Source organism: Nuphar pumila, chromosome 10, assembly GCF_984573655.1.
Source record: "Nuphar pumila chromosome 10, dmNupPumi1.hap1.1, whole genome shotgun sequence".
Taxonomy (NCBI): domain Eukaryota; kingdom Viridiplantae; phylum Streptophyta; class Magnoliopsida; order Nymphaeales; family Nymphaeaceae; genus Nuphar; species Nuphar pumila.
This window is the reverse complement of record NC_143258.1, coordinates 94137923-94153414: the sequence shown is the minus strand read 5'-3', so window position 1 is coordinate 94153414 and position 15492 is coordinate 94137923. Positions and strand designations below refer to the sequence as shown.

At 36.2% G+C, this 15492-nt stretch overlaps 1 protein-coding gene across 1 annotated transcript; it reads right to left on the bottom strand.

The window, feature by feature from the left end:
• Positions 1-13389: 13389 nt before the first annotated feature.
• On the bottom strand, positions 13390-14106 carry LOC149827413 (zinc finger protein 6-like). Its single transcript, XM_090018510.1, has one exon. It carries the CDS (start codon positions 14104-14106, stop codon positions 13390-13392), a length of 717 nt encoding a protein of 238 aa, XP_089874636.1.
• Between the last annotated feature and the right edge of the window lie 1386 nt (positions 14107-15492).

The following is a 15492-nucleotide window of genomic DNA, read 5'->3' as shown; positions in this document are numbered from 1 at the left end:
AGATGAAGCCTCATCAAGGATCTCAACTGACAACACTCGCGATACCACATATTTCTGTACTTGGATCAAGGTTTCATATGCAGCTATCATATGGATATTATGAAGGTGTACTCATATTATCATTCTGCATCATGTGTCTTTCATTCAAAAGTGGAGCATGATTTTGACTTCCAATTGGTTGGAGCCCGTGTTCAGGTCAGAACTTTCATAGGTATTCTACCTTCTAAGGAGGGAAGTACACTGAGGCCCCTCTTTAATAATAGAAGAGAAGGGGTGTGTGGAGCGGTGGGGCGGTTTCCTTTGTTATAGTGGGGCAGCCACTACTTGGCACCTCCTAGTAGTTCTTACCCGAACACTGGATCTTCTTCCAATTGGTTGTGATGATTGTTTAACACAAAAGGCTAGAAGAATGAAGCTTTCCTAAAGTTTACCATGTTTTCAAATGCTTTTCTTTTATGAATTTACAAATGCATTTGAAGTGCATTATTGACATGGGATTTCTCCCCAACCAATTGATGAATATCCGAACCTGGCTTCCACATATGAAAGATGTTGACCAGCACTTGGTTGTGTATCCACTAAGAAGGATCGCTGGTGCAACTTTAGAGGCCGCTGGTTGTCATTTTCTTGAATGCCCATAGTCTTTTTTTTGTTAATTATGATTACATCACAAATTACCACGTTAGTAGTGTAAAGATAAGAAAAGCTTACTTGCCTCGCGTAGTCAAGGCTCAATTACCACCAAATCAAGCCCATTTAGGCTCTACTTGGTTGCGCGGCATCAGTAGGTGTTGGAGTTGATTCCTCAACAACCACCATCATAAGGGAGCTTGGATATGACAAATCACAGAAGATGGGATGGAATTTGGCAGCCTCAAATACTTGTTATCTTCTCTATTGGTTGTACTTAGCAACTCCAATAGCGTTACACTCTTTTCATCTCCCTTCTCAATTCCAATAAACAGATGTTTGCAAATACAACTGTTCTCGGGTTCTGAATGCCTCTATAGAAAACTATTTACGCACCCCATGAGTAATTAGAAACCCATTGAACGTAGGGCTATCGTACCCCAAGCACTGGTAAGAATTCAAAAACTATACATTTAGCGTGTATCAAATTCCTTGCCCAATGCAGACTACGAGATGATGGTGGTGGATCATGGATGGTAATGACTGCAGCCCAATGCGTATGCAAGAATGACGCAAATGACAATTAATAATATAATATAATAAACTAAATCAATAAATGTGGGTCACAATGGCTGTATCCGAACACTGATAGGACCCATTCGACAACTCTTCGAGGGTGAACCACACCTTGTAGGGGCTGCCGTATGACAGCAGGGACTGTGGCAGTGGCATAGCATACACACGAATGTGGAATGTAATATGTACATATATGGATTTAGTATACATATGTATATTACGACTATGGTTCATACATCGCCTACAAACCTCTGAATTATGTTTTGTGATACACACGTATGAAAAAATGACATACGTGAGATTGTTTGCTATGGTGCATGTGTATGAAAATAAGGCATACATACACATGTTTGATGTGATGGGTACTTATGCTTTCGTAGCATATATGAATGTTTTGTTCGATGTGACAAGTGTGTATGCAACTGTGCACATATATGCTTGTATAAATATGATGGGTAAGTATACAGTGATGTATACATGCAAACAAATGTATGATGCATGGGGTATGTATGTTACTGGCATACATGTGGGTATTTTAACACATGAATGATTGATTGGGTTTTGGAACAGAATTTACGGTGCATACATTAATTTTTTTTAATTATATATAATTTTTTGCATACATTAGAAGATAACTATGTAGGTTTGATTGCACAGTGATGGGTGGAATAAAATTAACTAACTGTATGTGATGTGTGGGATGATGTATAAAATGTGAAAGAATCTATGGATGCATACATTAAAAGGTAGGTTGTGCAAAAATGGGTGAATGTTATAATTATGAATGTTTTTTATGAGTGCTTGTGAAATTGAGGAGTTTTAACTCTAAATAATTTTATTTGTAGGCGAAGATTCATCATTCGTGTTTGATATGTGTCAGAATGACAAATACAATGTGATATATGCAATGTGTGTTAGAATTTCATGAACGCAATGGGTATTAACCCTTCCGATGGTTCTATGTATGAAACTTTGATTTGTGTTAGATATTTACATATGTGACTAATAGTGTATCATATAAGTGTTGTATGTTTGAAAAATATGATTATGATGAGTATTAACCTAAATGATTACTTTGAATGTGAAAAATCTTGCGATTCATGTTATTGTGCAATGTACACTTTCGAATGCGGAAGTGAAGGGTATTGACTCAAATGATTGTTTCGAATGCGAGGTTCATTATTCGTATTTGAAAACTTACATGTATGACAAGTTTTTCTGAATTGTGATATGCATGATTAATTCCAATGATTTGATGGGTATTGACCAAATGTGTTCATTTAGTGTTAAAATTCTGCTATTCATGTTTTAATTATAATTTTGGTAATGTGATATGCATGAATTGTATGATTGAATACCATAATAATTATGGGTATTGACCCAAGTGCAACAGTTGAATTTCATAATGTCTAGGATGTGCATTCACTAGTTAAATGTTATGCATTGAGAAAAAAATTTTGAAATATAGGAAAAGTTGCACTTAATAGTTATGCCTGAAAGATGGTATGACATTAACTCATACTATTGAGGTCGAGTAAATGGGTCAAATGTGAACCTGTGCTGCATCAAGCTCATGGAAAATTATGAACGTAACCATAAGTCATTCTTGGCAAAATTGTGAACGTAGGCTTAAGTCGTTCTTGAGAAACAGAGGTCAAATGTAAACCCTTCCCTTACCATGTCGGTCTAAGGGGACCTTTCGCTCTGATAAATGTAGCAGGGTTTGAGTTATAGTTGTATGCTTTAGTAGTGCACTACCATGATGTGATGATGTGTCCCATACTCTAGTGTCGGCCTCTTGCACTCCTGAAGGTTAAGATATGAAAAATACAAATTGGCTCAATGAACACCCCCTTGCAAGACTTGAGTGCCCATAGGCGGTTAGGAGTGGTGCTTTGAGTTAACAAGATAAAATTAATATGAAATGGTTGTAAGCATGTAAAACAAAAGAAATATAATTAAAAGATAAAAAAATATGGTTATGCATAAGGTAAGTTATGATTGCATGTTTAAATTTTGTTCTATGCATAAATGCATATTGAATTTAATGTGAGCATGATTGCATGTTTAAATTCTATATGAGCATAATTGTACATTGAATTGGGTGTTATTATAATTACATGCTTAAATTCTTGAATTTAATGTGAGCATAATTATGTGTTTGAATTCTATATGAGCGTAATTGTATGTTAAATTGAGTGTTATTATAATTGCATGCTAAAATTCAATAGCTGTATGAATGCACAACTGAATGAGATATATTGCATAACTGTATGCTTAATTGATTATGGGTAAGAGTAAACATAGGCTACTTATACACATTAGTTGTTTGATATACATGTACTGATGTATGTGTGCATTATGTGCTTTGATATATACATAAAATATGCATAGAGTTTGTGTAGATCACGTATATACCTATGTTGACTTGTACATGACTTGTATGTTGAGGCATACACATAAGAAGATGTGTATTGCATTTATGGTTTCATAAGAAAGTATGTAACCAATTGTGTTTTTATAATTATATGTTTGACATTCTAAAGACCTAGCAAGGGTCTGTGAAATTATACACGCTGAATTTCTTTATATTTTTCAAATTCAAGTGTCCAGGTGGAAGATTATTGTAGTATGAGGACTTTAATTTTCAAATTCAAGTAAACTAGATTGAACAACTTCTGTACAGTTTTAGTTGTATTTATAATTCTGAATTTTATTTATGAAATAAATGAAATGAGACTTTGAATGTTTATTGTAAATATTTTGAATGATTTGATTTTATATCTGTGGCGTGCTTGAGTTTGGGAATTGTTTCAAAATATTTGAAAAATCTTTCGTAGTATTTTCAAAGGTCTAATATCTTTATAAGAAAAATCCTTCAGATTTTTGGGGTGCCACATAACTAGTATCAGAGCTATTTTGGGTGAGAGAAGTGAGAACGAGAGAGAGAGAGAGAGAAAAGAGCGAGGACATGCAAAGAGAGAGGAGATGGTGGTCGGCTTGGTGATAGGATGGTGGTAGGGGGTATCGTATGGTGACAACAGAAGAAACAATCAACGATTATAGGGCTCCCCAACGATGACAACAATGGTTGACAGAAGGTAGTCTTGTTGTGGGGGATTCAATGGTGGTGGCGTACGACAGAGGTGGTGCACGACGGAGGTGCGACACATGGGATAGAATCTGACGGTTAAGGTGTTGGCACACAAGAGAGAAAGGAAGAGCGTCAATAATAGGGAGGTTGTGGTGGCTGATGTTGGAGTCATCCAATGGTGAGGCTATGGCCAATGGTCAGGTGATGGTTGGCTCATGAAAGGGAAATAAATGAGAGGTGAGTGAAAAATGATTAATCTAACTGATGAATTTGTTAATTTCATGAACTCGATTCATTTAAGTTTTTTTGTGCACTTCAAATTTGAAATTAGCCAACTTTCGAGACCCATTCATGTGAGCATATAAACGGGTCATCAGTTTTGAAGATTATTACCAAATGAGTTATCACTAATATGTTATAGGTGAGTCCATATTTAGTTAAGGTTCATTTTGCACATGACTATCACCAAATTGGTCAATTCAGGTCTAAGTATTGGGTTCAGAACGGTTTGCAATTAAGCATGGATATAGGTATGACAAAATCTGATTTAATTTGATCTAGAATAATTAGTTTCAATTTTGAAATAGGATTTTGTCATAGGACCCCAAGTTCAACTCGCTTAATATCCAAACTTATGTTTCTAATTGGATTCTTATCTTTCTTGGATTTAAATATTTTCAGTTTTTTTCAAAATTTGAACTTGAAAGCCTACAACAAACTGAACATTTCGGAAAAAAGGTCGTGACAAATGTGATCTCAAATTTTGGGGAATGTAGGTGGTCCTAACCTTCTACATTTTTTGCAAAAGAAGGCTCCTCTCAGGACTCAAACATGTGATTTCTTATTAGTGTAACAAGCATGTCCTCATAATGTTGAAGTTTAGTGTTGACTAGGTCTTTGATTAGGGTCATTTTTATCTTAAATTGAATCTTAATTAAATTAGGTAGTTTTGGTATTTTTATTTCTTAATAGCAGTTGTCATTATAGTTGTAGAGTAGAGAATAGTCTATTGTTATGTAGGAGTCTTATGGAGCCATGTAAGTCTCTTATCATTGAAGGACATATCAGTTGACTTCTACCTAGTGTAGGAAGCCTTGATTGTAAACAAGAGTCTATACATAGGTTGCCAATATGTATGTAATTAGTGTGCTTATAATAACTATGAGTTAATAAAAATTGATTTTTTTGTTAAGGTGGTCCCTCTTTTTATTCTCTCATCTTTTCCCTCAAGTCCTTATATTTTACATAATTATATTTAAGGCTTGAAGGTATAGGCTCACCCCCAACATAGTACCAGAGTCATGAAATCATTGAGTTGAGGGAATGGTGGCACATTAAGGTATGCGCCTTATTTGTTTGAGCTTCTATTGTTTGGAAGCTACGATCATGAATTAGTTTCATGATTTGTTGGTAGTTTGAGTCGAAACTTGTGGTGCCCTTGATCAAACAATGAAAATGGGTGTTCATATTGTCAATGTATTAATTCAAGGTTTTGGATCATGTGAAAACTCGGTTTGCTTTATATTAGATCCATGAAAGACGTATCAAATAACATGATTCCTGAAATCAGGAAGTTTGATGGAAAAAATTATTCATATTGGAAATCTTGCATCACCTTACTTGATTGGGCTAGATTTGTGGAAGGTGGTTAATGGATTAGATATTGTAACACCATTTAATGATGACGTACATGCCAAAACAAGAAAAAAATGAAAGATGAAGTGTGAAAAAACTATGTTTATGATTCAAGCAATCATAAAGAAGGATCTTCACATCAACATTGAAGATAAAGAGACTCCTAAAAAAGCCTGAGAAATTCTTGCATACTTGTATTACAAGAAAAATAAAGCAAGGCTATAATTTGTAGAGAATGAGATTGCCACCATGAAACAAAGTAATCTCTTTATTGTTTAATATTTTGAAAAGGCTAAAAAGTTGTTTAATGAGTTAACTTCATTGGATGAAAGTTATAAATATAATAAGGATAAGAAACATCTCTTGTTAATTTGTGGAATTAACAAAGAATACATTGTGTTTTTAATTGGTTTTGTAGGTCGGCCTAAACAACCAACTTTGCTTGAATTAAAAAATTTATTAGTAAATCAAGAGTCACTAATGAATCAAATGAATAATATTGATGAGTCCTCTAAAAAATAAGATGAAGTTTTGTTTTCTGGAGAAGGAAAAAAGCATTTCAACAAGTTTTTAAAAGAAAAGTGGGAAAAGAAAGGCATTAAAGATAATAAGTAAAGAATTTTTCTCTGACCTAATAATACTGAAAACCATAGTTTAGAGGAACTTGTTATATATGTGAAAAACAAGGTCATGTTAAAAAAGATTGCACGGTGAAAATTAAACAAAAACTATACTTCTCATAGTATAACTCGAGGGGGGAGATATAGAAAGACAAGCACTCACTTCAATAGTTATTGATGCATGATTTTCTGGGTTACCGAAGTCATCAGGTATTGACTTCACTTCTGATTGGATCGTTGATTCTGGGTGTTCCAATCACTTGACTGACTGACGAGAGTTGTATATATACTTATGTGCACATAAAGGGTCAAATATTATTACCACAAATGATACACTCTATCAAGTTGATTTTGACTATATCTTCTTAAGAGTAAATGATGTATACTATGTGCCAAGTATGAAAAAGAATATTATCTCAGTTCCTCAGATCACTTGTTATGGTTTTCATGTTGTATTTGACACTAATGATGTGAAAGTATATGACAAAAATAAAGTCTCCAGTGATTTGGTGATATCTAGTAAAAAGATTGATAAGTTGTATGTTATGTCTATTGGTAACTCTTATGTGAACCGTACTTTGAAGCATGAGATTACTAACTTGTGACACTATAGACTTGGTCATATAAGTTATGGTAGACTCACATATATGCAACAACATGATTTGATATATTATTTGCCATCATTAAAAGCCAAATCAGACACAATTTGTGTTGCCTGTTAGTATGAAGAGTTACACAAATCCCCTTTCAGTGAGAGTAGCTCAAGGACTTTTCTGCCACTTGAATTGGTGCACACCGATGTGTTTGAAAACATATGCACACCCACACACACAAGATTATAGTTCATGGTGACATTTATTGATGATTTTAGTAGATATACTTTGGGATATTTTCTTAAGAAAAAATTCAAGGTGTTTGAAAAGTTTTGTGAATTCAAAGAATTGGTAGAGAATGAATTATGTTCTAAGATTGGTTGCTTGAGATCATATTCTTAAGGTGAATATAAATCTTATAACTTTTGTTAAAGTGTTTATATATTTGATTGCTAGTTGTGGTTGGTCCATATGATAGATGGATGTAAAAAATGTTTTCTTAGATGGTGATCCTGATAAAGATATTTATATGAAACAACTAACAAGTTGTGTTGATCCTTTTCATCCTAAGTATGTGTGCAAACTTAGGAAATACTCTATGGTCTTAAGAAAAGACCTAGAGCATGTAATAAAAAAATGTCAAAATAATTATTATTTTTGTGGTTATATTATTTTTTCTATTGACTATAGCCTGCTTGTAAAAAAGACTGTAGTTCTTTATGTTGATAATTTTATTGTAATTGGTGATAATGCACATGAGATTCAATTGATTCGTGATCAGTTGTTTATTCATTTTGAGATGAAGGATTTGGGTGAACTAAAATATTTTTTTTGGCATGGAAGTGACTTAAGTAAAAAATGACTATTTTTTTGGCGAACAGAAATATGCATGTGATTTGGTTGCCGAATATGATATGAATAGATGCAAGTTTACAAGAACACCTATGAAACTTAATTTGAAGCTAAGTAAACATCAAGAAAAGCTGCTAGAAGATACTACTATGTATAGGCAGATAGTAGGAAAGTTAATAAACTTGACTATTTCTCAATCCAACATATCGTATGTAGTTGGGATTATAAGTCAGTTTATGTAGAATCCAAGGAGGTCTCATTTGGATGCAGTTATAAGGATCATCGTGTATATCTCCGACACTCATGATTATGGTATTATATATAGTGATGTTTTCTCTCCAAAGTTAGCCAAATTCATGGATATAGATTGGACAGGTGATGTTAATACCTGCATATCTACTTCAAGCTTTTGTTTTAGCCTTGGTTATGGTGTTGTTTTATGTTGTAGTAAGAAAAAACCTACAATTGCACTTTCTTCTCCATAAGCTAAATATAGAGCAACGACTATGGTAGTGTAGGATTCAACATGGCGTATGCATCTTCTTGGAGATCTTGGACATAAGACAAATTAACCTGTCTTACTTAAATGTGATAATAAGAGTGCTATTCAACTTGCATATAATCTTGTGTTTCATGCAAGGATGAAACATATTGAGATTGAACATCACTTCATCAGGGAAAAGGTAGTTGTATAAGATGTTGATTTGGATTTAGTTTTCTTTAGCTAACCAAGTTGCTGATATCTTAACAAAACCATTGACAGTGGCTTAGTTTGAAAAATTGCATGGTGAACTCTGCATTGTGAGCTTAGAGTCAACATTAAGGGGGAGTGTTGATTAGGTCTTTCACCAAGGTTATTTTTGTCTTAATTCAAATCCTAATTGGATTGAGTAGTTTAGGTTATTTTTGTTTTTTAATGGTAGTTAAGTCATTGTAAGAGTTGTTATAGTAGAAAATAGTTCATTATTATGTAAGAGTCTTATGAAGCCATGTAAGTCTCTTTTCATAGGAGAATGATATATCCCTTGTTGATTTCACCTAGTGTTGGAAGCCTTGATTATAAATAAGAGCCCATGCACTTTGCCAATATGAATCTAATAAGTGTGTTTATGGTAATTATGAGTTAATGACAATTAAAGTTTTTGATTGAAGGTGGTCTCTTTTCCTTCTCTCCTCGTACCCTCATATTTTACATAATTGTATTGGAGTAAAAGAATGAGTTCATCCCAACATGGTATCAGAGCCATGGAATGGAATGATTGAGTTTAGAGTGGGTGACACTTTAAGTTACATGCCCTATTGGTTCGAGATTCTAATGTTTGAAAGCTATGATCACGAATCAGTTTCACGATTTATTGGTGGTTTGAATATGAGAATTGAGACTCATGCAACAAAGCACTAGTGATATTCTCTAGAGAAATGGTACTATGCGCACACTCTCATTGTAAGAATAGTGTGCTAGGCATGAAGCACTTGTTTCGACGTAAATCTATATCAATCATTGGATTGCCGTAATATTCTTAGATTGAATCCTCACGGAAGATCTCTGAGTGAGGACACATAATACTACCTATTGCTGTATTTTAAACAAGGTTACATAGTGAGCTTGTAGATATTATGAGGAAGTCACTTGTACTTCAGCATCATGTCTCTTTCATTTAAAAGTAGAGCATGATTTTGACATCCATTGCTTGCTATGATTGTTTAACACAAAAGGCTAGAAGAATGAAGCTTTCTCAAAAGTTTACCATGTTTTCAAATGCCTTTTTTTAATGGATTTTCAAATGCATTTCGAGTGCATTATTGACATGGGATTTTTTTCCCCAACCAATTGTTGTATGTCAAAACCTTTCTTTCAAAAAAAAAAAAATGATGTATATCAAAACCTGGCCTCCACATATGCAAGATGTTGATCGGCACTTGGGTTGAGTACCCACTAAGAAGGATCCCTTGGGACAGCTTTAGAGTCTCCTGGTTGTCAATCATGGAAAATTTCCTTTTTTATGCCCCAGATAGCCCTTTTTTAATATTTATTGTGATTGTATGCTAAATTACCTTTATATTATTTTAAAGATACAGAAAGAGTACTTGACTCGCGTACTCGCATAATAAAGGCTCAAATTACTATTTAATCAGTCCTACTTGGGCTCTGTTTGGGAACCCACCATTGGCAGGTGTTGGAGTTGATTCACCAAATCCCTAGCTGCTTTTGAGCGCTTGGTTATGGCAAATCCTGGAAAATGGGATGGAATTTGGCAGCCCCAAACCCCTCTCTTCTCCTCTATTGGTTGTACTTGGCAAGTCCAAGATTGAACACCCTTTCTCATCTCCCTTTCAACTTTCTTTTAGTTTAAATTGCCTGTTTGGAAACTGGTAGTTGGAAAAGAGATACCAACTCCAGCTGGATGTCAAATACCAGATGTCAAACAGTGGTGGGTGGTCGTGGGGCCCCACCCAGGGTTTTCCTTATGTGGCTCGCCCGGCTTTTTCATCGGTTCGGCGAGGGTTCCTCGTCATCAGGAAAAAAAAGCAGTGGTGGGTGTTAGCAAACACTAAGGCTCCTAAATCCTGGATTTAGGATATCTAGGATTTGATATTTCGTTACCAAATACAGGCTCCCAAACAGAGCCTTAGTGTGACAGCACAGTGTTAGCTGATTCATGTAACTGATGACTTGGTTTCTTTTTTCCTTTATTTTTAACTTTTCTATTGTTAAAAAAAATCATTAATTCAATTCATTTAATTGTGTTTTGCAACTCCAATGAATCTGAGTTTGCAATTAGCCAACTTTGGAGGCCCATTCTTGTAAGCATGTAAACGGATAATCAGTTCAGAAGAGTATTACCAAATGAACTCCTCTAACTAATATGGTATAAGTGGGTCCATATTCAGTTAAGATCCATTCTTCATACAGCTATCACCAAATTTGGCCTATCCGGATCTAGTATTGTTGCATTCGGATCCTTACAGCACGAATGATATAGCTGCATGTTTTGATTCAGTTTGGATATAGATGTAACCAAATAATCTTATCTAGTCTGATCTAATATAATAAGTTTCAACTTTCATATAGAATTCTGGTCATAGGACCCCAAGTTCAACTGGCTTAACCTAATGGCGCCCAAACTTGCAAATATTTTTCAGATCTTTTCATTTCAAATTCAAACTTAAGAACCCTATATCAAACTCAGTTTGAAAAAGGGTCATACCCAGTGTGGTCTTCAATTAGGCGGTCCTGGCCATCTGCATTTTGAAAGAAGTGGCCGCTCTCAGAATTTGAAATTTTGAACCCGTGATTCCTCACTGGCAGCTTGAGCACTTTACTGTTGCACTAAGCAATGGCCCTCATCAAACCTTTTTTTTTTGTTGATAGGCAACCTTGGGTTGTCCAAGCCAAGACCCCTCACTTATGATAGTGTGATCTAACCATGCAGCCTTATCATTCGAGCCCAAACTGAATAGTTTACCTATGCCAAATCCAGCATAAAATTAGCCAAGTTGGATATCTTGCTGAAAACCATGATATTAGCATCCATAAATTTGTGGCATTGTTGGCCTGGTAAAGATTAGGGTTGCCAATGGTTCAGGATTGGTTCAAAACCAGGTGAAACCAGATCCAGACCTGATTTGAGATGATGGTATCGGGTCTGGACTCGGGTTCAATTGGACTCATCATAAGAGAAACCATACCCAGATCCTATAAGGATTACATGTACCAAAACTGGACCATACCCGATAACTTTGTTTTTATTCTTTTGCGTTGAAAATTTGTGGATCTTATTCAGAACTTAGGTCAGGCCCAGGTTTGGTTTGAAATTTCACAAACCATACCCGGCTCCATATATTAATCGGACCCTTCGGATCTGACCCTAATTCTAATTGGACCTTCTTATGTATCACCAAACCCTGACCCTGTAGGGTCAAGTCCGTGTCAAACCCATTGACACCCCTAATAAAGATAGCCAGGTGATGCAGCCTAATTTTTCTACTATTATTGCAAGTCAGCAGGCTCACAAGCTAGGTCACCTTTTGTACTAAACATTAACTAGACTGATTACTTTTTCATCTTCAGATAATTGATTAATTTGAGGATTATGGTATCTCATGCATGTACTGCAGTAATCAACTTCCTCATTCTAATAGGGAGTTTGGGATACAGCCACTTATCCTGATAAACAGGAAAAGCAGGGAAAATACATCTTGCTCCATAATGCAGTTTCCCACATTATCTTGTTTATCTGGATAAATGGGTATATCCAAACACCACCTAATAACAATTTTACAATGTCTGTGATGGCTGGACAGGTAACTTAAACCATCATAACAGAGGGTATCATATTCAAACCTCATGGAGATTATTTCTTACATGGTTATCTCACACGTGCGCATGAATTCCTATAGACAGATGTGCACATGCGCACACTGCACACAGAAACAAGTAAATAAATAACAATAAAAATAAATTAAATAAAAGAAAGACATCTTGTAGGGAACCTTCGTTGGCATTATAACAAGTTAATCTCATGTGCATGTGGTTATCTTTTTTATACAATTGGACAACATTGTAATGAACCATCAGTCTCAAGACGGACAAGAATGGCATCACAGTCACCATAATAATGAAAGCGCATTTCGACGTGGATGACTAAGTGTAGCACCACGGTACACAGGGGCATGCTTCATAAAGCATGTCATAAAATAAATTTAGTGTTACTTCGTGCTGTAAGGAACGCTAGACAAAAATGGCAGAGCGCAGGCAATTTTGTTTATTGCACCGCATACATAACAATCTTGAGATGGACAAATAATTGCAACTTACCTGTATACATAATAAAGAAATGACTAAATATGCTATAATACATTATTGAAACATAGGAAGTATTCGGATCCAGAGCATCAAAACAAAGGCGAATTGAATTTCCTGTAAAATATGTTTAGACACTGTTTGTTTCCAGGGGTGAAAATTTCTCAGAGAAATGTAATGAATTTAAGGCCTCATCTTTTCTAACATTAAAAGATGGGACTCTGCATAAAGTACTTCCAATTCCAAGGGAAACCCAATTCAACCAAATCCAAACACAGCCTTGCAGAGGAATCATTTTCATCTTTACCTTTGTTCCCTTTTTCTGAACTGAACGAGTAAAATAGATGCACTTTCAAAAATACCATAAGGGTCAATTCAGGCACGAACTTCATTGCTGAATTGCTAATCACAGATTAGCATAATTCACCATTTGATCTTATGTTGAAAACCATAGGCTCTAAAATTTCTTCATAGTCATATAAAAAATAACAAATTTTTACAGTACCAGCTGTGCAACACCCCGCCTAGCCGAGCAGGACCAAGTTTAGAGAAGACATATTAGAATGAGAATTTTGGAATGCAATTTCATGGTGCAGCTGGCCCAAGGCTTAGCTGTAGATCTAAGCCAGCTTCTTGGTCCGAGTACATACCGGAGCCGCAGACATCGCTCTCACCAGAAAGTTTTGTAGATGAAGATGATAGATAAGACTGTAAAGGTGCATAGGGCATTGACGGGTGATTGCCGCTGCCATGGCCAGCTGGAAACATCGGCGGCGCCGGGTAATTGTATGTCACAGCATGTGATGCCACTCCTGATCCATGAAATGTCATAAACGGTCCACCGGAAAATTCCGACGGCTGGGACGGATAGATCCAAGAAGGTGACGGTGGCTGCGGCACCATGACCGGAGCTGGAAAGCTCTTAACCTCAACAGGATAATTTGATGCTGGCCTTGAAGCATGGGGGGAGAAAATAATGGATCCGGGCACCGGGTGGAATCCGTAGGCGCTCGCCGCCGGGTTTCTGATAGCATGCATCTGCGCACGCTTCAGCTGCTGCCGCTCCTTCTTGTGAGCATTCTGGTGGCCACCTAGCGCTTGAGAGTTTGCGAATTCCCGGAAACAGTACTGGCACCCATACTTCCGGCCGTCTCCGGCCGGATTTATTCCGGGTTCCGACGATCCACTGCCATTCTTAGGGTTTGGATCATGTTCTTCATCTTCATATACTTGGAAACCAAAGAGTTTCACTGGCTTCTTCTGGTCAGGGAAACAACATTGAATGACTGAAGTTTCAGACATGAATAATGGTTTTATTGTTGGGGACCATACAGTGGTTTGGGTTGGAGTTGAAGAAAGCGAAGGTGAAAAAAGAAGGAAAAGAAAGGATTCTTGTGTGCTATTGGCAAATAGAATATATATGTATATATATATATGTGTTGCATATATGCATATATTTATATAAAACTGTAACAATGAAAAACAAGATATATTAAAGGCAATATACATCCCAAGGACAGGTAAGTGGTATTGGGAACATAACCACCAGTGGAAACACAAGCCACAGAAAGTTAAGATTGTGTTTGTCCCATTCATATTGCATTCTTACCAAAGGAAATATATTTCTTTTGGACATGAATGGTAGAAAGGCTTAGTAGCAATTGTGTAATGTGGCTTTTGTGGGTACTTTTCACAGGGTGGTCAATGGGTTGGTTCCGGGTACGACCTGGATCAGGTTGCCTAGAAACAGAATATTTAAAAAACTTAGAGTTTGGATCTGAATATGAGAATTGAAATGCGCCCAATTCAAATATGACCAACATTCAATTTTTTGTTTCTATATAAAAAAATGTCAAGAATTAACAATAAAACAAGTACCTGAACCATATTCAGTCCATATAGAATCAGATGGGCCAAAGCTAGATAGGTGGATCCACGCTTTGCAGCATAGAAAAGTGCTGAGAATCAACTGAAAAGAAGCACCTAGACCTTATACAGTCCCGATGCAAACAGATGGGACCCAAAAACTAGATGGGTGGATCCAAGATTAAATGAGGATACTGACTAACCTGGATTTGGTCGTGATCCAACCCCATCAGTATGTAGAGAAGCGCTGAGAGTTAACGGAAAAGCTAGCACCTAGACCATATACAGTCCTGATCCATTCAGATGGGACCCAAAACTAGATGGATGGATCCACGCTTGAATGAGGATACGGATTAACCTGGGTTTGGTCCGGATTGAACCCCTTGAATATGCAGAAAAGTGCTGAGAATCGACTGAAAGGCAAGAATCTAGGCCATATTAAGTCCTGATCCATTCACATGCGAACTAGATGGGTGGATTCATGCCTGACTGAGGATATAGATCAATCCTATTTTGGTCCCGATCGAGGCCCTTGAAATATGTAGGAAAATTGTCGTCATAATTATCGGGTTCTCATCTTTGGTTGCAAACATTGGATCCATAACCCATAACACACATGAGCTTTTAGTCCAAAAGAATCCTACCCCAGCATACCTGGGTCCATGGGCACTTAGTGATCCATGACCTACAAATCACAATACCAATCCAGGAAATATCAAGTTTAATTGTGTCATATAAGCTCACACCAATGTTGGTCCATTCAAAGATTTGGTTGTATGAAGAGGATGTAAATCCAAACAAAGGATGATGGAGTAGGTATGC